Raw genomic sequence first — 27,262 nt, 5'->3', positions numbered from 1 at the left:
ATGGCTGTTAACATCCCAGGAGTAATAGCAATGGTGTTTTTCTACCTGCTGGTACTTGGGACTGGCATCTGGGCTTCTTTCAAATCCAAAAGGGAAAAGAGGAGAAGTGGAGCCCCTGGAATGGAGATGACACTGCTGGGCAACCGCAGCATTAGCCTGGTGGTGGGGATCTTCACAATGACAGGTGAGGAGAACACAGCTGACAAAAGTAGGATGGAAACTATGAATTATAAAGTCAGGATTATTAAGGATATAAGATATCTTTAAACTTCTTTACTGGGTGGGCTCACACACACACACACACACACACACACATATGTGTGTCGGCCGATTGATCGGTCGACCTCTACAAAAAAAACCCCCATCTAAGATAACTCATGATTTCAACTTGCAGAATAATAATTATGAGCCACGTTTTAAAAGAGGTCTAGAGGGCACCAACTGTTCCAAACAAGTGCAATCACCTTTCTCAGAATTTGGTCATAAATCAATGAGAGTTTGTTCAAACATCACTAAATTCAGTGGACTATGTTTTAACTAAACCATTAAAGCATGTCCCCAAAATGTTTCTGCAGTTGACCAATAGGAAGCAACAGAGTTTCCATTGAAGAGCGTGGCCCAGTAGAGGTTTGGACATGAATGAATGAGCATCTGACTGATTGTCATAAAACCTGTTGTTTATCTTTAACGCAGGTGTCCTTGAACTGTCAAAGAGCTCGATCTTACCCAGCTTTCAAGTTTTAAATGTCAATGCTGGCTTGAACCCATTTGAATATTTATTGGAATTTTAATACAATTAATAATAAGTTTAAGTATGGGGAGCTAAAATGTAAAATATATATTTGATATTCATGGCAATGAAGTAATAAATATATTAACAAAACCTTTCCAGAGAGCATCAGAGACACCAGATGGCTGACTGCGCTAGGTAGACTCCCAGTGAGAGAGGTAGTAGCAGCATCTAACTACCCCACCTTCACCACACTCATCAGGAGCCCAACTCCCCCCGCCTCACTGCCACCACATTCACCAATGAAGGAGTTAAACTTAAAGCTGCCACAATTAAGCTCAATGAAATGGATGAACTATTACACAAACATCAGTACTCAGATGTCTGTCAGAAACTAGCCAGATCCCATGCTGCTTCCTCGAGCATACCGGTGATCCTAAACAGCCGGTGGTATGGTGGTCAGACATATCATAGAACTTACAGGCCATCTGGTACCTCTTTCAGTCATCTTAAATTTGTCATTGTCCAGCCAAAACCCGTCTCCTCTCCTGTCACAGAGTCCCTGCAGCTGAAATTAGCTCTTATTAATGTTTGATCATTGACTTCACAAATCTTTCCTGGTTGATGATTTGATAACCGAAAATAATTTGCATTTTGCTCTCATTTTTTTTTAGTTGATGCCTGGCTACACTGGTGTAGCAACACTGATAGAAGCCTGTCCTCCAAACTATAAATGTTATAAGTCAGTCAGCTGTCTTTTCTGTATAGTTTTTGTGTAATGACATTGACCTGGGTGACTTTATACCTTGCACTTGAGCTCAAAGCAGTGCTATCAGTGCTCATCGTTACATTTGTTATGTCACCCAAGGTGGTCTAGGGGTGAGGGAAGCAACATAAGGCTAGATGGGGAAATGAGGAGTCAGGTAGTGTAATTTAACCCTTTTATTGCCAGCTATACAAGGAACACCAGGAAGAGCCCAGGCCAGACTAACAAACAATTAGTCCTGAGCTAGCAAGCTGACTGCCAGAAAAAAAAGAAAAAGTACAATCTTTTAGCTAACTCCCCAACCAGGAGAAAAAGAGGGTAACAGAAATGGCAGCTCCCCCCTGCAGAGCCTCCTGGCAATGAACTTTAGGGTTGAATTAGAATGGATGAAACTCGACGAATGACAGAGGCCTCACAAAGTTAAATTTGAGAACAAGAAGGTAGTTGTTGTTAATAGTTCACAGGTCACTGTAATTTGACAACCCTGTGTCTAACAACGACAAGACTGGCTGAACAAGTAACAGTACTTCAGTTTCAGTTTCAGATTATTTTATTTATAAAAAGGACAGTACACATTAATCAACATTACTGTAAATGTGCCAGTTTTAACCAGCTGCCTAATTCACAACTGTATTCCTCCGGCAAGATGTTATGAAACCATAACCTAAAACAGAAGCATTAAACGTAAGATACAGTATTTACAACAGAACAGGACAACATAATAATACATAATAGCCATGCAAAAAGCATAAAACAGCAGCATGCAGTCTAATAGAAGTCAAGCCATATAGTCATGTATGCAAAGCAGCGATAGACAGGCAGAGCAGCAGAATAATGATAAACATGCAAGAAGCACAGAGCAGCAACATACAGTCCAATGGTAATCATGCAATATAGTCAGCCATGCAGAGCATCAGAACTTGATGCTCTGCATGATAAAATACAATCTAGGTATTAATCAGACTATTGGGTGTTAGTACATACCAAGCCATGCAAAACTGGGGACCTGACAATGGACAGAGACATTTAGCAGGTTAGCAGCAAGTTAATAAACAATGGTAAAATACATCTTAAACTAGTTAGGAGTGATCACATTTTTGTTTTTTTAAAAGCCAGTACTTTAGATTTTTTGTGAATGTGTGATAAGTGGCACAGTATCTTATTTCAGTTGGTAAGGTGTTCCAAAGCTGTGAGGCTCTAACAGCAAAGGAAGATTGACTGAAGGAGCTGGACCTGAAAGGTACAATACAGTCCCCTCTCTGGGCAGATCTCGTAGACCTGTTATCAGATGTTTTTTGTTTAACAAAAGCACTGAGAGGTGGAGGAGCAATGCCATTTAGGATCTTAAACAACAGGCAGGCGTCAGTGTATTTTGTTCGGTTTTGCCAGTGATGAAGCAGAATTCAGGGCCCGGAATTGGGCCTGGTGGGTCCCGATCTCGTCTTCAACTTTTAGACTGCTTTTGCTCTTGTCCAAAATAAGTATCTTTAAAACCAAATACTCAGCAGTCAAGGAATCACTGGAGACACGTAGAATCGAGCGCAACTGAGTTTAATGTGTTCACAGGCAACAACACATACAACTCAATGAGTCAAGCTCCGGAGCAGGACTGAAGTTTTGCTTTCTGTGTGCTCTCTTTTATGCTGGTGAAGATTCTGTCGAATCTCCACCTCTTCTCTTTAATCCTTCCCACATAAGCCCGAACATAATGGTGTTACACATGAACATCAAATCCTATCAGATCGAACATAATGGTGTTATACATGCACATCAAATCCTATCAGATCGAACATAATGGTGTCATACATGCACATCAAATCCTATCAGATCCTAGGTACTTTCCACTTTAGTCCTTGAACATCAGATCCTATCAGATCCTGCATCCAATACAATACACGAATGAGTGTGTTTATATGCACATTATGTGGATACATGAAACAATAAACCAAGGTGTGACTGGTTATGATCGAGCAGAGTATACTGCCTGGACATGTATTTTTAAAGGTCAACTGATAGTAAAGCATAAGACTAAACAGGTACATTACACTACACCAGCTGAGGATGTTATATTTGCTGTGAATGTGACAATGTCAAGCACTTTGAGAGCCTGCTTGTACAGAGAGAGAATGGGTTTCAGCGTTGTACTTTTTGCATGGGTCCAGCTTGTCATACAGTATGTTAGAAGAGAAATGATCATTGCATTCATATAAAGGAGCGCGGCAGTGGATGTTAGACAGTTCCTCATGTATCGAATTAGCCAAATTATATTTGGCAGTCTGCATTACTCTTTTTACTTGTTTTTTGAAAGACAAAGTAGGGTCAAGGACAACGCCAAGATATTTAAACTCAGTGACTACTTTGATCGGTTCTCCAGCGACACACATTTCAGGATTGATATCTGATGTCAAGGTCAAGATCAAAGGTCAAGGTCAAATTTATTTATATAGCACATTTAAAACAACCGAGGTTTGCCAAAGTGCTGTACAATCTAGAAAGCACTAAAGTATTAAAATACAACTGTAGAAATAGAAAAATACAGTATTAGAGCACATAGTACATAGAAATATTAAGAGTAAAAATAGAAAACAAAATAAAGTGCACAATAGGCACAAGATTCAACAAAAACAGTCCATACATCAGCAATGTTCGGTTCAACATGCGTCAAATGCTAACGAGAAGAGATGGGTCTTCAGCAACGACTTAAATATCTCAAGAGTCTGGGCAGATCTAATATACAATGGTAAGCTGTTCCACAGTTTTGGGGCAGCCGCCGCGAAGGCTCGGTCGCCTTTAGTTTTGAGCCTAGATATCGGGACATCTAGAAGCAACTCATTTGATGACCTCAGTGCTCTAGCTGGTGTGTGAACATGGATGAGTTCAACTAAGTACTGGGGGGCCAGACCATTCACTATCTTAAAAACAAACATCAAAATCTTAAAATCAATCCTGCAGCGGACAGGAAGCCAATGCAAAGAGGCCAGAACCGGTGTGATGTGGTCACGTTTTTTCGTGCTGGTCAAAAGGCGAGCAGCAGCATTTTGCACTAGCTGCAGACGCCGCAAAGAACGTTTATCTAAGCCCACATACAGAGAGTTGCAGTAATCAAGCCTAGACGTAATGAAGGCATGGATAACTCTCTCCAAGTCTTTGGGCGAGAGATAGGGCTTTACTTTGGCGAGCAGGCGAAGCTGAAAGAAAGCAGCTTTGATATTTTTGACCTTCTCTATGTCTCTAGTTTACATTTTGGTATGATAGACCTGCCTATCTAGTAGCTTAATAAAATTTTTGGATGATTTTTGTGTCCCCCCCAAAATTGAAAATAGTCCAAATTGAGGCTTCTCCAAAAAGGACGGTGTCTGCCTTATCACATGAATCTCGGGAAATAATTATCAGAATGTCACCAAATTTGGACTGAATGTTCACAGACAACAACGCACACAACGGAGCAAAGATTTCATCAGTACCTTGCTCTGTTTAAAAAATGTATACACCTAAACACACATGAATTATAGGCGGACATGGAATAAGGAATAAAAAATCCAAAAGGCATGTATATATGTGTTTGCCATTATTAATGTAAATAATCCAGTCACCCCAAAATTGCATTTATATGTGCCAAAGAATGTTATGTTATCATAAAAATAGGTTATTAGATTATTCACCTCACCACCTGATGTCACCAGCCCCTGACAGGTAACTAGTGCAGCCAGAAACAGACAAAGAGAATGGGGCCCCATTAGTACAAGGGCTAAAGGGATAATTTTCACAACTTGTTAGGCCCCTATCACCCACAGGGACCAAACAATTTTGGCATTCTTATCTCTCTACAGGTCTCTAGTTTATATTTTGGTATGATAGCCCTGCCTATCTAGTAGCTTAATTATAGTTTCACTCTGTAAACAACTTACACCCGTATAGGCAAAACACTACAAATAGGGTGAAAAATAAACTAATATATATCCCCATGTAACTTGCCCGGTTGATCACTCATATAAGACAAGTATTTTTTGTATTACAAATTTTCTGAAATATTTTATTTAACCCTTAGGGATGGTTTTAATATTTGTTACACTCGTACTGCTTGTAACGGGTGTGACTGAACCGAAATGCAGCACTCAGTGACAGTTGGTAATGAATGATAATTTGAACACAGAATAAACAGAAAAACCTGAGCCAACAAAGACAATTAACAGTCCACTCCTCAGGCTCAGAGCCCACACACAGTCTCTGGGTTCAGGGGCAACAGGCAGGCGAAAGCACTCACGCTGAAACACTGTGGCAGCAAAACACCACACAGCCACAGACAGATGGAAAACAGAGACGCTGAGGCAGAACTCGTGGTCAGGGACAGAAGGCTGGTGAGTTTACCGGGTAGCAGACGACATAGATGGGTCAGAGGCAGGCAGGGTCGATAACAGAAGATCAATCCGGGAGGTAGTGCTGGAGAGTCTTGCATGGAGTTTGAAGAACAATCTGGCAGTAGGTGTGATTCCATTCAATTTCTTCCTTTTATCCTACTATAATTGTCATGTGTATTCAAGTAATGATTAAATACACCTTTTTATGCAGCAGAGTGAATTTATTTTCATGTCTCACAAACACCCTGGTAATCATCTCAACATATCACTAGTTCTCATAACAGACTCCATATTGGCTCATAGTCATGATTTTCTCTTTGCTTTCACGTGCTCTTGCTTGGACGTTACTAGCCAAGACATGTTTTTTTTGAAGCCAAGACTTTATATAATGTCTTGGGGAAAAACGTTTCAGGGGAGTACTAACACATTTGATGAAAATCAAAGCTGATAAACTTCTGAGTTCCAGGGTGGCCCTCATTTCACTCACTCTCACAGTTCTGTAGCTGGAAGCTACCCATCTTGTGCTCAAAATTCGTCCTATGTTTTGAAACTGCATTGAAAGTGTCATGCAGTCAGCTCTCTTCGGTTTTTAGCAGAAGCATGATAGACACTGTAGAGTTTATCAAAGAAAGATTGAAATTGATTAAGACCTGCAGCTCCCTCAACAGCATCTCCTACGCTCAACTCCAAGCGGTGGTTCATACAGTGCCAGGCAACAATGCCAGGGAACTGGTTGATCATTCTGGTTGCCACACCTGACTTTCTTCCAAGCATGACTGAGGTGTCATCACAGCCAAAACAAACAAGCTGCTCCTTTAGTATGTCTTCAATAATAACAATATCTAAAAAGAATGTCAGTGGCTCTTCGCTGTTGCCTACACATGCTTTGACATAGATTATTAGTACTGATTTTTTGCTTATGGTGGTTGACTCATCAACCATAATGGAAATCTTTGACTCGCTTTCTAAAACACTTGCAATTACTTGTTTTCTCATTTCTGTTGCTGTGTGCTGGGTAATATTTGCACAAGATTCATCAGAATGTAAAGTCCTTCCCATGTCCAATCCATTCAGGACTTGGGGGTCTATGTCTTTTTCTAGGTCAGTGTACGGCCTTCCAGATCTGTTGATTTTATATACAGTTCTAAACACCCTGTCAGTGATCAAAAACTGATCCCTCATCACCTCAGCAGTCATAGTTTCCATTGTTTTCTCTTTGGCCTTTTCTACTGTTTTCTCAGCTGCCTTGTGAAAGTCTGATGTTCTGTGGCAATGTATTTTCTTACGGAGAGACTGTTGTTGTGCACATTTTGTTATTCCTGATGGAACCACCTTTACCTTGATTCACTCCTCTGCTACATGCTTATGTTTTCCACCCATCTCTGGTCCACCATGATTTACCTTGTTGCAGATTGAACAACCAAGTGCTTTACCTTGATATACAAGCCATGGATATATCTCTTTCTTTTGCTTTGCTTGCTTTTCTGTCCAGCAGTCTGGGATATCATCATTTGTTCTTTCTTCGTGATCATTTTCAGAATCGGTACTGCCAGAACTTTCTGAGCCATCATCTGGCCTTGCTGCTGTTGAAGTACCTCTCTCTCTCTCTCCTCTTTGTCGCTCTGCTCTCTCTTCTCCTCCTTCTTTCTCTGCTCTCTCTCCTCCTCCTTGTCCCTCTGCTCTCTCTTCTCCTCCTCCTTGTCCCTCTGCTCTCTCTTCTCCTCCTCCTTGTTCCTCTGCTCTCTCTCCTCCTCCTCATCGCTCTTCTCTCCATCCTCCTCCTCGTCGCTCTGCTCTCCCTCCTCCTCCTCGTTGCTCTGCTATCTCTCCTCCTCCCTGTCCCTCTGCTCTCCCTCCTCTTCCTCGTTGCTCTGCTCTCTCCCCTCCGCCTTGTCCCTCTGCTCTCTCTTCTCCTCCTCCTCCTCGTTGCTCTGCTCTCCCTCCTCCTCCATGTCCCTCTGCTCTCTCTCCTCCTCCCTGTCCCTCTGCTCTCCCTCATCCTCCTCGTTGCTCTGCTCTCTCTTGTCCTACTCCATCTTCTCTCTGACTCTCTTGATTCTCTACCAAAGTAAATACATGAACTTCAATAAAAATGGCTTATTTTAGTTAGTTAGCTAGCTTGCTCTCACACACACGTGATTTGACTCTAAAAGAGACCTTTAGCCTAGGCCTGACACTACTGAAAAGAAGAAAGCTAACATTATCCAATGTAAATGTACTTTATTTATAGCACTTTACAATCACCCCATACATGAACCAAAGTGCTTTACTGATAATCAAACAACAAATGATACCAATATTATTTTTCTACTCCAAATATCAAGCAAGTTATGCCCTACTACATAACCAGATGTCACCAAAGCATGTACAGAAAAGCAGGTAAAGTTTGCCGTTAGCTAGCTGGCTGGCTGGCTAGACTGCCTAGCTTGCCAATTTCACTTCACTTTGGCTAGCTGAACGTTAGCTCTATCACAAAATAGCCTAGGCTAACAGTAGCATAGCTAGATAAGGCATTTCTGTGGAAATAGCCACTGCAACATTAAAATTTTGTGTGAGAAATTACATCACTTAAATTGTCTGGGCATGAGTCAAATCCAAGCTTCTCACCTGTTCTTTTCTTTTTAAAATAATTATGAAGGTCAAAAAAAAAAAAAAAAATTCCGTTTGGTCATGCTGCCAACTCAACTGAGTGCATGAGTGAGTGTGCGCACAGCTATAACATGCTCCCGTCTCACGCGCATGTGTTTTTTGGTTCCACCAAGAGCAAGCGGTTTCAACTTTCACTTTCTACTACAGGTGCATGTCTTCAAGCATAATAAAAAAAACTGAGTTGCAGGATTTAGCTAGCAGCACAGCTCCACCTGCACACACAGATTCTTTGGGCCCAAGGCCTTTTTTGGGGTATTTTTACTGCCTTTACTTTTAAGCTGATATCACAGTCATTATAAAGGCTACATATACATGCTATATCTTGGGGGGGTTTTTCAGGACAATCTGGGCTAACCAGATTTGCCATCACCACATGTCCTTCTGTGTGCCTGTATTTTATATTATGAAATGAAAAAAAAATCTGTGTGACTAAATTCTTACATTTTTACATGTATCTCACCATAGCAAGTTGGAAGTTGACATATTCTGCCATATATGAAGAGGGGAGACTCTCTGGAATCTGGCAATAATGTTCATTTGGCTGAAGCCGCGTTCACATTCTGCAGTGGAGACAACAAGTGTGTTGACTGCTTGTAGGAGAGGCTTAAGCTCTTTTGGAGGACGACTTTTCTCACCACTGGCCTTGACTGTGTCAATGTATTCCTGCACACCTCTTTGCCTCTCAACTATCAAGCTTGAAGAAAGTGCAGAGCTCCTGCACTTCTCCTTCAGCATATCTCACCCCACACTCCTCTGGCCAGTTGGAAGGCTGCAGGGTTTTGATATTGGAGAGGAACTGCTGAAATGTCTCACTGTTGTGCAGCCTGCCTGGTAGACACCCCATTCTTTGCTCAAGACTTCCAGCCAGGGTATTAAAAAACAACTACTGGTTAATTGCACGGTCATGTCTGACATTTGTTTCTAGAGCAATTGTTTTAAAGTTACTTAACCGCACTGCCCGCTGTGCCTCCTGTGTTTTCAGACCCAGGGAGGCAGCCATGGATTTCACTGCCCGAATCAGTCGACCGAGTGATGCATCTGCCTTGTAAAGTGTCATACTGCTATCTTGCAGGGAGAGAGAGAAGTCAGACAGTTCTTCCAAGGCATCACACATGAGTCCTAGGTTGAGCACAAAGGTTGGACTACAGAGACGTTGACATAAACCTCGAAACATGACCCTTTCTGTAGGGCTTTGGCTTTGGTCCACAGATGCTTCTGAAAAGTGCTTGTATAGGGCGGGGTACTGTTGCCAGACAGCTCTCACAGTTCTGTAACCGGAAGCTACCCATCTTGTGCTCAAAATTCGTCCTATGTTTTGAAACTGCATTGAAAGTGTCTCACAACATGCAGTCAGCTCTCTTCAGTTTTTAGCAGAAGCATGATAGACACTGTAGAGTTTATCAAAGAAAGATTGAAATTGATTAAGACCTGCAGCTTCCTCAACAGCATCTCCTACGCTCAACTCCAAGCGGTGGTTCGTACAGTGCCAGGCAACAATGCCAGGGAACTGGTTGATCATTCTGGTTGCCACACCTGACTTTCTTCCAAGCATGACTGAGGCGTCATCACATGCAAAACAAACAAGCTGCTCCTTTAGTATGTCTTCTGTAAAACCATGGTGAGATAGGTTATTGAGCAATTCTGTATGAGTCACCTCTGCAGTGGTGGACGGGAGCTCTACAATATCTAAAAAGAATGTCAGTGGCTCTTCGCTGTTGCCTACACATGCTTTGACATAGATTATTAGTACTGATTTTTTGCTTATGGTGGTTGACTCATCAACCATAATGGAAATCTTTGACTCGCTTTCTAAAACACTTGCAATTACTTGTTTTCTCATTTCTGTTGCTGTGTGCTGGGTAATATTTGCACAAGATTCATCAGAATGTAAAGTCCTTCCCATGTCCAATCCATTCAGGACTTGGGGGTCTATGTCTTTTTCTAGGTCAGTGTACGGCCTTCCAGATCTGTTGATTTTATATACAGTTCTAAACACCCTGTCAGTGATCAAAACTGATCCCTCATCACCTCAGCAGTCATAGTTTCCATTGTTTTCTCTTTGGCCTTTTCTACTGTTTTCTCAGCTGCCTTGTGAAAGTCTGATGTTCTGTGGCAATGTATTTTCTTACGGAGAGACTGTTGTTGTGCACATTTTGTTATTCCTGATGGAACCACCTTTACCTTGATTCACTCCTCTGCTACATGCTTATGTTTTCCACCCATCTCTGGTCCAGCATGATTTACCTTGTTGCAGATTGAACAACCAAGTGCTTTACCTTGATATACAAACCATGGATATATGTCTTTCTTCTGCTTTGCTTGCTTTTCTGTCCAGCAGTCTGGGATATCATCATTTGTTCTTTCTTCGTGATCATTTTCAGAATAGGTACTGCCAGAACTTTCTGAGCCATCATCTGGCCTTGCTGCTGTTGAAGTACCTCTCTCTCCTCTTTGTCGCTCTGCTCTCTCTTCTCCTCCTCCTTTCTCTACTCTCTCTCCTCCTCCTTGTCCCTCTGCTCTCTCTTCTCCTCCTCCTTGTTCCTCTGCTCTCTCTCCTCCTCCTCGTCGCTCTTCTCTCCATCCTCCTCCTCGTCGCTCTGCTCTCCCTCCTCCTCCTCGTTGCTCTGCTATCTCTCCTCCTCCCTGTCCCTCTGCTCTCCCTCCTCCTCCTCGTTGCTCTGCTCTCTCTCCTCCTCCTTGTCCCTCTGCTCTCCCTCCTCCTCCTCCTCGTTGCTCTGCTATCTCTCCTCCTCCCTGTCCCTCTGCTCTCCCTCCTCCTCCTTGTTGCTCTGCTCTCTCCCCTCCGCCTTGTCCCTCTGCTCTCTCTTCTCCTCCTCCTCCTTGTTGCTCTGCTCTCCCTCCTCCATGTCCCTCTGCTCTCTCTCCTCCTCCCTGTCCCTCTGCTCTCCCTCATCCTCCTCGTTGCTCTGCTCTCCCTCCTCCTCCTCGTTGCTCTGCTCTCTCTCCTCCTCCCTGTCCCTCTGCTCTCCCTCCTCTTCCTCGTTGCTCTGCTCTCTCTTGTCCTACTCCATCTTCTCTCTGACTCTCTTGATTCTCTACCAAAGTAAATACATGAACTTCAATGAAAATGGCTTATTTTAGTTAGTTAGCTAGCTTGCTCTCACACACACATGTGATTTGACTCTAAAAGAGACCTTTAGCCTAGGCCTGACACTACTGAAAAGAAGAAAGCTAACATTATCCAATGTAAATGTACTTTATTTATAGCACTTTACAATCACCCCATACATGAACCAAAGTGCTTTACTGATAATCAAACAACAAATGATACCAATATTATTTTTCTACTCCAAATATCAAGCAAGTTATGCCCTACTACATAACCAGATGTCACCAAAGCATGTACAGAAAAGCAGGTAAAGTTTGCCGTTAGCTAGCTGGCTGGCTGGCTAGACTGCCTAGCTTGCCAATTTCACTTCACTTTGGCTAGCTGAACGTTAGCTCTATCACAAAATAGCCTAGGCTAACAGTAGCATAGCTAGATAAGGCATTTCTGTGGAAATAGCCACTGCAACATTAAAATTTTGTGTGAGAAATTACGTCACTTAAATTGTCTGGGCATGAGTCAAATCCAAGCTTCTCACCTGTTCTTTTCTTTTTAAAATAATTATGAAGGTCAAAAAAAAAAAAAAAAATTCCGTTTGGTCATGCTGCCAACTCAACTGAGTGCATGAGTGAGTGTGCGCACAGCTATAACATGCTCCCGTCTCACGCGCATGTGTTTTTTGGTTCCACCAAGAGCAAGCGGTTTCAACTTTCACTTTCTACTACAGGTGCATGTCTTCAAGCATAATAAAAAAAACTGAGTTGCAGGATTTAGCTAGCAGCACAGCTCCACCTGCACACACAGATTCTTTGGGCCCTAGGCCTTTTTTGGGGTATTTTTACTGCCTTTACTTTTAAGCTAATATCACAGTCATTATAAAGGCTACATACACATGCTATATCTTGTTTTTTTCCGGACAATCTGGGTTAACCTGATTTGCCATCACCACATGTCCTTCTGTGTGCCTGTATTTTATATTATGAAATGAAAAAAAAAAATCTGTGTGACTAAATTCTTACATTTTTACATGTATCTCACCATAGCAGGTTGGAAGTTGATGTATTGTGCCATATATGAAGAGGGGAGACTCTCTGGAATCTGGCAATACAAGAACCATGACGCTGGGACATTCTGTCACTTCACAGCTGTCCAAAACATGTGGTTTGTGCCAGGTGGACATGATTGCCAGTATTTTTTTATTATTGCAAGAAATTCCATTGACTCATTCACAAGTCAGAAATGTGTTTTATCTGAAAGAAAAATGCAATATTTACATCTAAGATCATAGAAAAATAGTCAACCAAGTGCAATGATGTCCTCCAAGATAATATTTGCCACTTTGTTTGCAGTAAAAAAAAAATCTGGACCTTTTCTTGTCGACATGATCTTGACTTACTTCTCTGTGCTCCGTGCTGCTCTTTGACCTGACCTGATCGTTTTTTTTGTTGTTTTTCAGTTTCAGATATTGGGGGGGGGTATTTTGGGCATTGGTGGGGGGGCACATGTCCCCCTCAATGTATATAGTGACTACGGCCCTGTCAGCATGCATAATTAGGCTACAGTTGTCTGGGTGTGCAAAGGTGAAGTGGCTGGTTTTGTCATACAAAGTTTGATGGAGTGTCAACTGGACAATATGGAGATATTTGCATCTTGAAAGCCGGACTACAAATGTGGATAGACAGGGAGAAACACACGCAAGCCTAAGATGTGGTAAGATACGATATTCCTCACTATATGAAGTGACTGATAACAAGATCTGTATAATGGGTTGTAAAGAAATTCGTCAGGTTTTTATTTTGTAGACAATTGATCTGTATTTATAACGTGATGGGATGACAGCACAATGATGTGTGTGGTCCTGCGCTTTCATGTGATATGTGTGGCATTTCTGTGCGAGCCTGCGTTCTCAAGTAATCCATCTAAGAGTAATGTGTGTGCAAAGCTGTATGAAAGCTTTGTTATGCATAGTTTTAGTGTAAATTTATCTTTTTTTTCCGCTGTGAAAACACTGGACTACCGACAAGTGCTTGGCCTTGTCGGAAAGCTACCGTTCCGCTGTTTCACGTGATATCAGTGGCTTCTCACTCATTTTGACGTCGCAGAGGATCTTGAGAGCCACCTTGGGTCGGGGGTGAGTCGGCAGATAGTCTTCCATGACGAGTCCTCATGTGTGAACAAGCCTATGAGCAAATCGCCCCCTCGTCTGTGACTGGGACTGGATATCTGGCATGCTAGAAAACTGGAGAAGTGTGATACGACTGACAAAGAGCATCAGCCAGTGAGAGGCGGGATACGTCCCACGTCAGCACGCAGAAGGACAGAACAAATGTGAGGAGGACAAGCCGCAGGGTTGCCACTTGCCAGTGGAGTTGCTTAGTTGGGCTTGCTCTCTAAACGTCATCTTCCTATATCTGTCTAATAAGTTGTTTAAATGCATGATAGTCGCTTCTTTTGGGCTTGTTTCCATAGCCCTGGTTGCTTGTTTCTCTCCCAGCACTGACAAGCCGGCAAGAAACAACAACAATGGTGGCGTCCACAGTCCACTGTCGGCGGGGGCTCGTGGAGAAATCTTGTGGTGTGCACACACAGGTCCTAAACCAAATGCCATGTGTGGGAGTATTTTTAGATTTTAACCAAATGACAGGGTGGAGCCCAGTAATGTGAGCGAGCTGGTGTGTCAGGTTTGTTCTAAAACCGTCTATTTTTATTTATTTATTTCAATGTTTTTACGTGTTATTTCGGATATTTAGATTTTCTTTTTTTGCATTCCTAAATATTCTTGTTAAATAAAGATTTACTTCTCTTTAAAAGGGTGTACTTGCATCAATATGCCTTTATTATAATTATATAAGTTTAAAAAATGGTATAAAAACCGCAGAATTACAACAATAAAAATGGTCTTAAAAGCACAATATTATGCAATATTATCGCTTATCACAATAATTTCTGACGCAATTAATCGCCCAACAAAATTTGTTATCCTGACAGGCCTAGCTTCTTCCATCCCCCTTTCAAACTGTGTTGTTGTTTGTTTGTGGCTGTTACATTGTTTGTTATCAGTGGTGTCCTGTGGATTTGTTATGTTGTATGTGTTGTTTTATTTTGTTTAGTTGAAATGAATGAATAAACTAAACTAAACTGGATTTTACTACATTAAATAATATTTTCAAGATCAATTGGACTAGAGTCACGTGGGTATGCCGAGCAAGATGGTGGCGCAGTAGACGAACTCCGCTCACCCACCGATATTTACGATATTTTACTGCATGACAACCCACAAACTTTTAGCTAAATAGTCTTCTCTGGTGTCCACGATCTATACCTGAGTGGGCCGGAGTGTTTTTTGGACCCCAGTGGCGACCACGTCAAAGTATTTAAAGACACGGCCCGCATGGCTACCAGGAAAAAACACTCCGCCAACTGAAGAAAAGGTAACTTCAAATTCGCCGCCGCCGCATCTAGAAAAGCAACCTGCCGAAAAAGCTGCAAGCCTTGAGTATAGAGGCAGGGATGTGTTTCTCACTTGTCACCTGTAGTGGGTGTGGCTGCGCATGTGTGTGGGCGGAGTTATGTGTGTGGGTGGAGTTATGTGTGTGAGGCTGATTGATTGCCAAATGAATATCACCTGCACCTGCCTGTGAATCTGTTCGCTTGGTACAGAGAGAGGATGAGGTAGGGTGCTGATATTTCTGTTGACCGCAAAGGCTATTTTCCATCACAGTCTAGTCCATTCATAATTTATCTGCGTAAAATGTATGTTTTATTGAAAGGGTTAGAATAAACACCCCCAAAACTGCAATAATGGCTTCATGTTTCATCCTTGGACTCAGTGTGTCAGACAGAGCCCTGCTTTCTCCTCTCAGTGACTAATTTGGTTCTGATAGTCACACAACATTGAGAATATGCCGAAATCTACAAGATGAGTACCATGCTGCGGGGAGTGGCAGCAGACATATTAACCATTAAAGAAACAACAAATGAGTTAAAAAAACGCGGTGAACGGCATACAAAAAAGGCTGGAGGAGGCGGAGGGGCAGATTTCCCACCTGGAGGACAACACTGAGCGGCTTGTGAGCAACGGAGAACACGGTGAAAGGAGGATGGAAGTTTTATGGGATCGTATTCAAATGCTTGAAAACCACAGCAAGAGAAATAAAGTGAGGTTACTGGGACTGAAAGAAACCTACGGGACGAACGGCACAATGGAGGGCTCCGTGAAGAAAATACTGAGTGACGGGCTCGGAGTTGATGTCGGAGGTGAATTTGAAATAGAAAGGGCACACCGAGCACTCACTCCCATTCCCAACAAGGACCAGCTGCCCAGACCAGTGCTGATCAGATTCCTACGGCAGTCATCAAGGGAGAAAGTTTTGAAAGCTGTTAGAGAAAAACGAGGGCTTGAGTGGGAAGGACTGAGACTGTCTGTGTTTCCAGACATGTCGAGGGAATTGGCAGAGAAGAGGAAAACCTTTACGGCCACAAAGAAAACACTACAGCAGCTTAATGTGAAATACACGCTGGCCCACCTGGCAACTCTGCGATTTACTTGGAAGGGGAAAAACCAGAGCTTCACGAACGCCAAGGAGGCAGAAAAATTCATCAAAATGAACTGTAATGCAGATGGGTAAGCATGAATGCTCTACCTAAAAGTAGAAGTATTGCACAATAAAGGGTGACATGGACAGTGAGAAACAGACTGATATAAAAGTGGACAATGTGTAACAGACATCGGTGGGGGTTTGAGGTTGATCCTGTACCGTCTGAGCGGAAAACCAGAGAGAGGTGGCTCGAGGCGTACTACCCCACGGACCAAAACATCTGTTATTTTTCTTTCTTGTTTTGTTTTTCTTTTGTTTTAGCGTGGCTGGAGAAAAGCCAGGGGCCTCAGCTAACGTTTTGTGGGGCTTGTTTAAGTTCAGCTTTTTGTATTTCTTTATTTTCTTATGATAAAAGTGTTAAAGTTTACACTACTGTTCACAAGCTGGTTTGCGTAGAGTTGCTTTTGGTGATGAAAGACAAAACTAGCAGCGAGACAAGTGAGATGTTAAGATTACATGAAGCACTAATAGGGGACATAACCAATATTGATTTAAACAGAATATCACAAGGTATTTTTTCTTGGCTAGGAATTATGTCACATGCGTAAGTTGAAACATTAATGGATGCAGAAATCCTGCAAAAAGAGGGAAGGTATTGACTTATCTGAAGCATAATAAGGCTGACATCGCTTTCATACAAGAAACACACTTTGTAAAAGAAGAAGCAGCCAAACTGAAACGGGGTTGGGTTGGAGATATTTTTCATAGTTCTTTCTCCAGTAAATGGAATGGGGTAATTATACTGGTGAACAAAAACTTGAGTTTTATTTTACTGAAGGAGATTAAAGATGATGAGGGCAGAATGGTATGCATACAGGCACTGATAAATGGGGCTAAGATGACACTTTGCAACATTTATGCACCGAACAAGGGAGACCCAAATTGTTTCCACAGAGTAAATAGGACACTGGGTGAAATGGAGGGTCAGATAATACTGGCAGTAGACTTTAAAGTTTCAGACCCCTTTTTAGATAGGAGCAAATTTAGTGGCCCAATAACATCTAAGGATAGAGCTGCAATACATATGTCAGTGAGGATATGGGATTGGTGGACATATGGCGACTGATAAATCACAGTGACAGGGAATATACTTTTTACTCACACTGCCACCAATCCTATTCCAGGATTGATATGTTTTTGATATCAAACACTATAATAAAACAAGTTGTAAATTGTAAAATTAATGCAATGGCTTTCTCAGATCATGCAGCAGTAGAGCTTAGTATTGACATAAATACTGACACTGAGAAAAAAGGTAGATGGAGAATGAATACATCGCTATTACAGGATGAACCCTTCAAGCTGCTGTTGAAGGATGACCTTATATCTTTTTTTTTAAATTAATGCTGGCAGTGCAAGCTCAAAAGCAATGGAATGGGAAGCATCCAAAGCGTACATCAGGGGGAAAATGATAGCACATTCATCTAAAAAGAAAAAAGAGGATATGAAGAGAATAAAGGAATTGGAATAGGAATTGGAACCCTCCCACCTGATGAACACGATACAATCTTACTCCAAACTATCAGGATATAAAATTAACTGGACAAAGTCGGAAGCTATGCTTATATCTGGATTATGCAACTCAAATTCACTGACAAATTTCGGCTTTAAATGGATATCAAAAGGGATGACATACCTGGGAATCAAACTAAACAGCGAAGTACCTACATTAAATTTAGAACCATTGCTGCAAAAAATTAAAACTAATTTGTATAAATGGGGGAAACTTAGGCTTTCATTATGGGGGAAACTCAATGTGATAAAAATGGTGGTTGCACCGCAATTTAATTATGTGCTCATGATGTTGCCAGTAACTATATCTCCCCAAATCTTTAAACAGTATGATACAATAATTAAAGATTTTTTATGGGACAAGGAAAGACCCAGAATTAAATTCAGCAAAATGTGCTCTCCTAGGGACAAAGGAGGTCTGGGGTTGCCAGAGCCGAGATTATACTATGTCTCCTTTGAAATGGCCAAACTAGCCAAACACTAGAATAAAGATAACCAGCTAGAGTGGGTTACTATTGAAAATAAGCTGTCATCTCCTTTTACTCCTATTGATAGATTATCCCAGTCCTCACATAATGTACTGAATCCAGTAATGTCTCACTCCAAAGAGATCTGGACCAAAATACATAAAATGCATAAATTATCACATTGTAAACAAAGATATTCTTCTCTGTGGCATAACCCCATGATCAGCATTGGAAAGACATCAGTATATTGGAAGGACTGGCACCTTAATGGATTATGTCATATTGATGACTTATATGAAGAAGGGGTGTTCATGTCATTCTCTGACGTTAAAAGAAAATACAATCTTGAGGGAAAGGAACATTTTTGGAAATATCTGCAGATCAGGGACTGTATTACCTCCAGGATTCAGTACAAGGATGGAAACCACATCATGGACTATTTCACGTTACCTGCTGAGTGCCACCGAGCCTCTATATTTTATAGAACAACCAACCAACTACTCAGCGATGGCTGTCAGAGCCTGAAAACAATATGGGAGAAAGACCTGGGATGCCTGATGAGTGATGAGGAATGGCTAAGAATTATATCTAACAATGGTAAATACATTAGGGAAGCTAAAGGGAAATTTACACAATACAAAATAAAACACAAGTATTACTGGACACCACAGAGACTCAACAGAGCAGGTATAACAAATAATAACCTGTGTTGGAAATGTCAGAAAGACATAGGTACTCTGTTACACTGCATCTGGGAGTGCCCTGTCACTCAACCTTTCTGGAAGACAGTTGTGGACAATCTGAGCAACTGGCTGGGAAGTGATATGCCATTATTAGAAACAAGAATAAGGCACCAATCTGGGACTTGTTCTGGACTCACATCACACTGCCTAATGAGCCTGCAGCATGAATACCTTCCTGAGTGTATCCAACATTATAATCTGCTGTATGGATATTCTTCCTAGCTATGTAACATGTCCTTTATACAAGTGGTTTTATTTATACTGAATTTTTATTTTCTATTTTTGTTTTATCTATGCCACTGATGGTACATGTAGTGTGTATAACAAGCAATGTCTCACAATGTAAAATGTTGTACTGTCAAACACCAAAGATAAAAGAAATAAAAACTTGAATTACAAAAAACAAAGATCAATTGGACTAAGCATATTCTAAAAAAAAAAAAACCCACTTCGATATGGAACTTAATTCCCCATCACATTTTCTCTAGATTTGGTGGCCTAAGTTTTATTTTATGTTGCAATTACAATACTGAGAAATTCCCTGTGAAATTATCTGCATTTCATGAACAACTCCTTCTAGCATGGTCTTTAATATATAAACACAATTTCTCACTACACAGTTACCTGATTTGGAACAATAGAGACATTTTGTTCAAAAATAAATCACTGTTCTTTGAGAGATGGGTTCAGGGAGAGGACCCAAAGATCGTCCAAATTTTTTATTAAGCTACTAGATAGGCAGGTCTATCATACCAAAATGTAGAGACATAGAGGAAGTCAAAAATACCAAAACTGTTTGGTCCCTTTATTTAAGTGATACCAAAATCTGCCTTGGCCCCTGGACTATGACAGTGTTTCAGTATCTCTGACCATCACTATGTGTTTTTTGGTGCCAACTGCCAAACTACAATCAGCAAAGACTAGAGGTGAAGTTTTGGTTCAAAAGAGATATCTAGATGGCAATGCTGAAGCAGAGTTCTTTAACATAATGGGCTCTAGTTTCCCGGTGCAGCGCAGGGTGGCGCAGGGTGGCGGACCCCATGCAGAGCTAGTTTCAAGCAGCGCAACCCGAGGCGCGCTCAGTTTGGTAGTTTGGCAGACCGAGGTGTGCTGAGATGGGTGTGGCGGCACAGCAGGGGGAGGTGTCGACATATCCAGCTTGGCGCAGTGACAGTTTCGTGCCAAAAGGCTTTGCCGAAGGTGCACTAAAAGCTCGCCAGCTGAAACCACATCTACTGTCAGCGCAGGCGGAGCGCAGACGGTGTAAGCCGAAGTTTGGTTGACCGGTGGCCAGTGCGCACACGTCACCAAAACCTCACAGGCAGGTTTCCAGAATATCAGGCACATTAACAATGCAATAAATACCCAAAAAACCACTATTCAATGCAACTATCTGCAATCAGCACATAAATGTATCTCTATATCGACTGTCCCGTCACATCTGATGTCAGATCAAAGGGGATTGGCACGTTTGGCACGTTTGGCACGCGTAATGGAAACCCAACCTGATTTGATTAACACAGCTGCAAACTAATGAGTTCACATCCCTCTCAGCCAACCACAAACAGCCACAGCATCAGATAGGGAGTATATATTCAGCATCTGTCATCTTAGAAAAGTCAAAAGAAAAGAAACAGAGCGAGACCGCGAAAGAGAAAGAGAGAGCGCATGCCCGTACAAGAGAAACACAACATTGATTTACAATTGTGGTGACCTCCTCCCAGGCTACCTTTGAATCATCAGCCCGTGGAGGTCTGCTCGCAGTACTGTATATTCGGACACTGCGAGCAGACCTCCCGGACCAAAACATCAGTTTCCTCCTGGAAGGAGTTTGGCCGTCTGACGCTGCTGCTCTCTTCTGCAATGGCGAATTGAGTAAACTCTCATTACACCTTTGCACAGCGCATTTAAGGGCGAGGAGAGGGGCTCATTTGATTGGTGTGATGTGTGTAAAACCCACTCCCGCCTTCTCTCCTCTCTCTTTCCGACTTGCGCCGGTAGGAGGGACGGAGGTGGTAAAGAGGTGCAGTAAAATCCGCCTGGCCACACCCAGTTGGCGAAGCGCAAGTGCGAAACTAGAGCCCATTGATAAAAATAATATATCATATAATCATTTGAGTCTTCATGTTCTGCTTTAAATACTGTCGTTCCACTAAAGGTTAAAGAAAGGATGACAGACAGAATTTCCCCATGGTTAAACAATAACAGTGTTGAAGAGACTAAGAGAATCTGAGGAAAACTAAGCTCACAGTTCACTGTAATATATACAAAGAAGCCATGACTGCCATAATAATACAGTTTATTATTATTATCATTATTATCCTCTGTCCAAAAAGCTGCTGTTTGTCCACTACATTACTTGCTGTGTGTTTATTCATCCTCTAGCTACGTGGATTGGGGGAGGCTTCATTGTTGGAACAGCTGAGATGGTGTACACACCCTCTATGGGACTAACCTGGGCGATCATGATGATGACTGCATACAGCTCATCTTTTATCATTGGTAAGAGTTTGAAATCACTGACAGGATACTGTATGTTTGTATGTGTAACAAAACAAACATAGCCTAACAATCGCTGATCTCAAAAGACAGGAATAGGTCATTAATAATGATGCTAAGGGATTTTCTAAGAGCAGTCTCACCGTTTTCATCTCACAACAACTGTAGAAATTGTGAGGGAATGTTGAAGACACATCAGAGGTGGTTTCATGTCGACACATTCATGACTGAGCAAGCTGTTGACTGGATTTCTTTGGACTGTGGGAGAAAAACAAATGTAAAGGGGTAGGTGTAGAGGGGTTGGAGCCTCCCACCCTGGGTTCAAATCAGGAACCCCCTCTTGCTGTGAGGTTACAATGGTAACCACTGCACCACTGTGTTGCCCCTGTGATTTGTCACATTTTTAAAATTATTGATTGATTTATTGATTAAACTCACAGATATGAATTGTTTATGGGCTGCCACTCTCTATAATGGCATTTTTTTATGCTGAAAAACATATAAGGTACTAAATATTGAAATGGGTTATATTGCAGATTTAGGACAGTCCCTAACTATGCCTATAGTCCCAGGTGCATTGGACGGACATTTGGTTTGTTGCGCTCAATTGCATTGACATTTCTGATTATTTTGAGTTAACTAAAATATCTGAGTTGTGAAATATCAATTAAATATAATTATTATTATGCACATTTAATGACAATTTGATCCCCTTAATAGTTGTTGTTTTTTAAAATTAGAATAATTTATCTATTGGTAAGAATTCATAATTGATCTTACATTGATGAATTTGTTTGACCACTGAAAAGAAATACTCTTGTAGCAGACATTACCACTTTTAAAGATTACTTACTGAACCTCAGGTTGTTGTACAACTTCTGCTTATGTTGAAAAGCCAAAAAGAAACAAATATAAAAGTTCATCTAGCTGTTGTTTTTTTTCTTAAAGGGATAGTGCACCCAAAAATGAAAATTCAGCCATTATCTACTCACCCATATGCTGACGGAGGCTCTGGTGAAGTTTTAGAGTCCTCACATCCCTTGCTGAGATCGGCGGGGGGAGCGGCTAGCACACCTAATGGCTGACGGCGCCCAAGACTAACGTCCAAGAACACAAAATTGAAACCACAAAATATCTCCAACATGCTCATCCGTAGTGATCCAAGTGTCCTGAAGCCCCGACATTAAAAGTTGTTTGGAAAAACGTCATATGAACTCTGTTTTTAGCCTCACTGTAGCCTGTAGCTCTGACTGCTTCTCTGTGCTCCGCGCTCACGTGTGCATGCTCGGGGTGATCGGTGATGCACGGTCTCTCAAGAGCAACACTCTCATCAGTACTGATGTCCAGACTCTCAAGTGCAGGCATCACCAATTCCCAGTGTGAGCAGCAAAGACTTTCCTCGTCCTTTGGCATTGCTTTGCATTTGAAACAACTACACCACCAGGTTTCCAGTGCTCGACTCCGGTATTCTGCAGCTGGCTGAGGGTTAGGCTCATGAGCTGCGGCAGCTGCTTCGTCCAGTAGCCTGAGTTCCGTCCGTATACTCGGGCTCAAACAAATACGGCTCAACAAAGAAATGCTGTTCCTCCTCAGTTTCAAAGTCTTCAGACATGTTGGGTTGTCTTTTGCTAAAAGACCGTAGTGCAAATGATCTTTTAGCTCTGTGGTAACTGTTGTCTCCCCCTGCGGTGCATGTGTCACGTGATGTAAACACGGGTAAGCAACGCTCATGCTTTCACTGGTCTCGCACAAGCGTGCACACGTGAACCCAGAGCACAGAGAAGCAGTCAGAGCTACAGGCTACAGTGAGGCTAAAAACAGAGTTCATATGATGTTTTTTGAAACAACTTTTTATGTCAGGGCTTCAGGACACTTGGATCACTATGGACGAGCATGCTGGAGATATTTTGTGGTTTCAATTTTGTGTTCTTGGACGTTAGTCTGGGGCGCCGTCAGCCATTAGGTGTGCTAGCCGCTCCCCCGCTGATCTCAGCAAGGGATGTGAGGACTCTATCCCTTTAAGTATTTTCCCCCTCGCTTGATTAATTTCATTTTTCTGATTGTGATGTCTTCTTTCCTCTTTCACGTGAAGCTGGCTTCGTGTTTGCAAAGCCATTGAGAGAAAGACACTGTGTGACGATGCTGGACCCTTTCCATGCCAAGTATGGAAAATCAGTTACAGCTGGACTAGCCATGGCTGCTCTTTTAATGGATCAACTGTGGGTTCCCACAATACTAATTGGTTTAGGTACAGTATATACAGACCCGTAAGCACCATACTTCCATGTAACAGTGTACACCATAAATGAACATCCATCCATCCATCCATCCATCCATTTTTTGTTTGGCAGGAGGAATTATGAGTGTGGTCCTGGATTTGTCCTACACTGTGTGCATCTGGATCTCTGCTGCCGTTGCCATTACCTACACACTGCTGGGAGGTCTCTACTCTGTGGCCTACACAGATATTATACAGCTTGTGCTCATATTCGTCAGCTTGGTAAGTTTGCTATACCTTAAGTTTTTATAGTGTCAGGCTATTTGTTTGAAGGAAACAGAAACCACTCTCACACAAAGCATCAAAAACTCCAAAGTATGTCTTTAAGCATTGTGTGTGTCTCCATTTGTATTTGTCTCTGCAGTGGTTCTGTGTTCCCTTTGTTTTGATGAACCCATACTCTTTGGACATTGGACAGACACTGACAAACAACACCTTACATGCTCCCTGGATTGGTACACTGGGGCTGAAACGGACCTGGATAATGATTGATAATTTCTTATTCTTTGTAAGGAAGCAAAAATACGACCTGTACAAAATGCACTTGACTCCAGTCGTGATACATATCTTCTGACATGATATATATATATGATATCTGAATGATGATAAATAACATCACAGTGGACTGTTTTCATTTTAAATAAAGAATAAGATGGAGCCTCTGTTGTAGGCACAGGCTTTTATATGAAACAATATGTCTGTAAATGTCAAGGTAAGACTAACTAACTGTAGCTGCTAATTTGAAGTTTCATCTGAAAGGATGCTTCACTTCTGACAGCAGGCAGACATTTTGCAGCTTTTACCCCATGAGGATAACACATCAGTGATTAAATCAAACAAATAACTGTTCTCCTTTTAAGGCACTGGGGAGTATTGGATATCAGTGCCTCCACCAGAGGACCTTGTCGGCATCTTCCACATCCACAGCCAAGATCACTTGCTTTATTGCTGCTGTCATCTTACCTACATTTGGGATACCTCCTATACTGCTTGGGGCAGCTGCTGCATCCACAGGTATGTACAGTTTCTACATATTTGGGTAAACTGGGGAAACAAAAAAGAATGTCGTTATGCACCTGTATTCATGAAAGAACAATCCCTGTAAATCCCTGTGAAGAGTTAAGTCACAGAAACTAAGAAACACTCACATCTTAACTTCGCATAACTTGCTCATCAAGCCTGAGGCATTTAGTAAGACACAGCAAATGGTGGGTTTTGAAACCAAGGTTGTACAATTACCATTTGAAATAAAGGGCTGGGTGCTGTAAACATCTCCTGTAATTTACATAAAAGTGGAAAAGTGGGAGTGGAGATAACAACATTTCTACAAATGGATCACCATATCACACTGCTGCTTTCATCATTAAGCCAGATGCCAAAATATTTCTATTCTGCAATCTTCCAAATATTGAACCATTTATTAATTTATTTATTTGGATCCCCATTAGCCACAACCAGGGTAGGAACTAGTCTTCCTGGAGTCCACACAATTAAACATTACGTAATAATAAAAAACTAAAAATCCTAGGACAGAAGGACAACAAAAGAAAACAAAACAATGAATCCACAACAAGAGAACCACTAATGCCAATAATTACAACAATGACAACAAGTACCATCACTTTCTCTAAATAGTCAGTAAAACATTTGCTACAGCTCAAATGATATGCAAATTGATGTACACAATATAAAATATTATTTTCGATATGAAGATTAATTTCAAGCACCAAAGAGACAAAACAGTAGGTCAATTGTAAATAGAAGAGGGCCCAGAGTGGATCCCTGTGGCACACCCTTGGTATCAGCAAGAATACACAAGTTATAAGCATCCTTTCATGGGATTATCTTTTCAACTTTGTCAAAACATTTTAATGGACTGTGTAATGGGATGTGGTGCATGTAACAACATGTTAAGTTTCCCATGATCTAGCATAATGCATCACACCAATTTTTCTTTTGACAAATGGATAATTCTGTGTATATATGTTATTTGTTCACATTTGATTAGCTCATTTATTAATATTTCAAGCTGCTGAGGAGAATATTCTTGCTGTAGATTACATGTACCAGACTGGAGGCCATATGCTCAAGGGTCGATATCAGTTCCTCTGCCATTCAACTGCATGAAGGCGATTTGAACTGTCTGTCTTGGTTAAATGATCAGCCGGACCCACCACACTCCATACTTCTCATCACGGATTGCTTACTTTACAACTTAATATGTACAGTAGGGTCTTCTCAAAATCCCTCAAACAAATAATGTGACCATTTTTCACTGTTTCTGTCTTTTGTGTCCGTGCCTCAGACTGGAACCTGACCTCCTATGGTTCTCCATCTCCATATGAACGTGGGGAATCAGTTCTAGTTCTTCCCATCACCCTGCAGCACCTCACCCCATGGTTCGTCTCCATTATCGGTACTGGATGTGTGGCTGCTGCTGCAATGTCATCGGTTGACTCTGCGCTGCTTTCTGCATCTTCTTTGTTCACCTCCAACATATACAAGAACATTTTCAGGCCTCAGGTAAAAAAAAAATACATATGTTCTTTCAGTTTGGTACATCACATCAAATAATTTTTTGATATATTGTTCACATTTGATGTTTATTTTGAAAGAAAGGGAATGGAATGCAAGGGAGTATAAATGGAATAAAGTGGCATGAGACAGAAGCAAACTGAAAAGAAGAGTTTATAAGATAAAGAAGCAGCGAGAGACATTAAAACAGGACAGTCTTCATCATTTGCTGTTAATCTGTTTTTCTTCATCTCTACTTTCTTCAACAGGCATCAGACAGAGAGAGTCAGTGGGTGATCCGTGCATCTGTGTTGGTAGTGGGCTTGGTTGGTACGTCACTGTCCAACCTGAAAAACAGCTTGTTGGTGTTCTGGTTCACTGCCGCTGAATTGGCCTACATCGTAATCTTCCCTCAGCTTGTCTGCATCCTGTTCTTCAACATTTCAAATGGTTATGGGGCTATGATGGGTTTGCTGGTGGGATGTGTGTTGAGACTGCTCAGTGGAGAGCCCTCACTAGGATTACCACCAGTCATACACTTCCCAGGATGCACTCTTGAGGACGGTGTTTATGTCCAGTACTCTCCAGTGAAGACCATATCCATGCTGTCTGCCATTGCTGCCATCTTGTTGTTCTCCTATCTGGTTTCTGTGCTCTTCAACAAAGGACTGCTTCCTGAGAAGTGGGATGTGTTCAAAGTGAAAGCTCAGCAGTCACCACAACCACTGACATCAACAGATGGAGCCACAGAAAATAACGAAAAGGAGAAATTAAATAGAGACAACTCTCAGACCTTGGCTGTGGTCGAATAGTCTTTTTTGCTTAGGAAGGTTCCTAACTGAGTGAAATGACCCAGAAGTATCTAGCAGCCATGATAAGAGCTGGTCGAATTCTCTAAATTTTAAGGAAAGGTACTTAAATGCTTCCTTTCTAATCTCCTTTGGCATAGGGTACACCATCCTTTACGAAAGGAAAGGAGATAATTCCGTCCCACGAGTCCAATATTTAAAGTGACCAAACGACTCATGATTCACAAACTCAAATGATTCGGAAAGAAAAAGATCAACATGACTGAGAAAGG

The 27,262-nt window shown here is 41.7% G+C and overlaps 1 protein-coding gene across 1 annotated transcript; it reads left to right on the top strand.

The window, feature by feature from the left end:
- LOC125903154 (high-affinity choline transporter 1-like) lies at window positions 1-27,262 on the top strand. Its single transcript, XM_049599874.1, has 7 exons — window positions 1-184; window positions 21,276-21,392; window positions 23,482-23,637; window positions 23,741-23,889; window positions 24,528-24,681; window positions 25,973-26,190; window positions 26,451-27,262. The coding sequence occupies exons 1-7, from the start codon at window positions 1-3 to the stop codon at window positions 26,991-26,993; spliced, it is 1,521 nt and encodes a 506-aa protein (XP_049455831.1). The 3' UTR covers window positions 26,994-27,262.

The sequence above is a fragment of the Epinephelus fuscoguttatus genome, linkage group LG16 (genome assembly GCF_011397635.1).
Source record: "Epinephelus fuscoguttatus linkage group LG16, E.fuscoguttatus.final_Chr_v1".
NCBI classification, from domain to species: domain Eukaryota; kingdom Metazoa; phylum Chordata; class Actinopteri; order Perciformes; family Serranidae; genus Epinephelus; species Epinephelus fuscoguttatus.
This window is presented reverse-complemented; position numbering and strand designations above follow the sequence as displayed.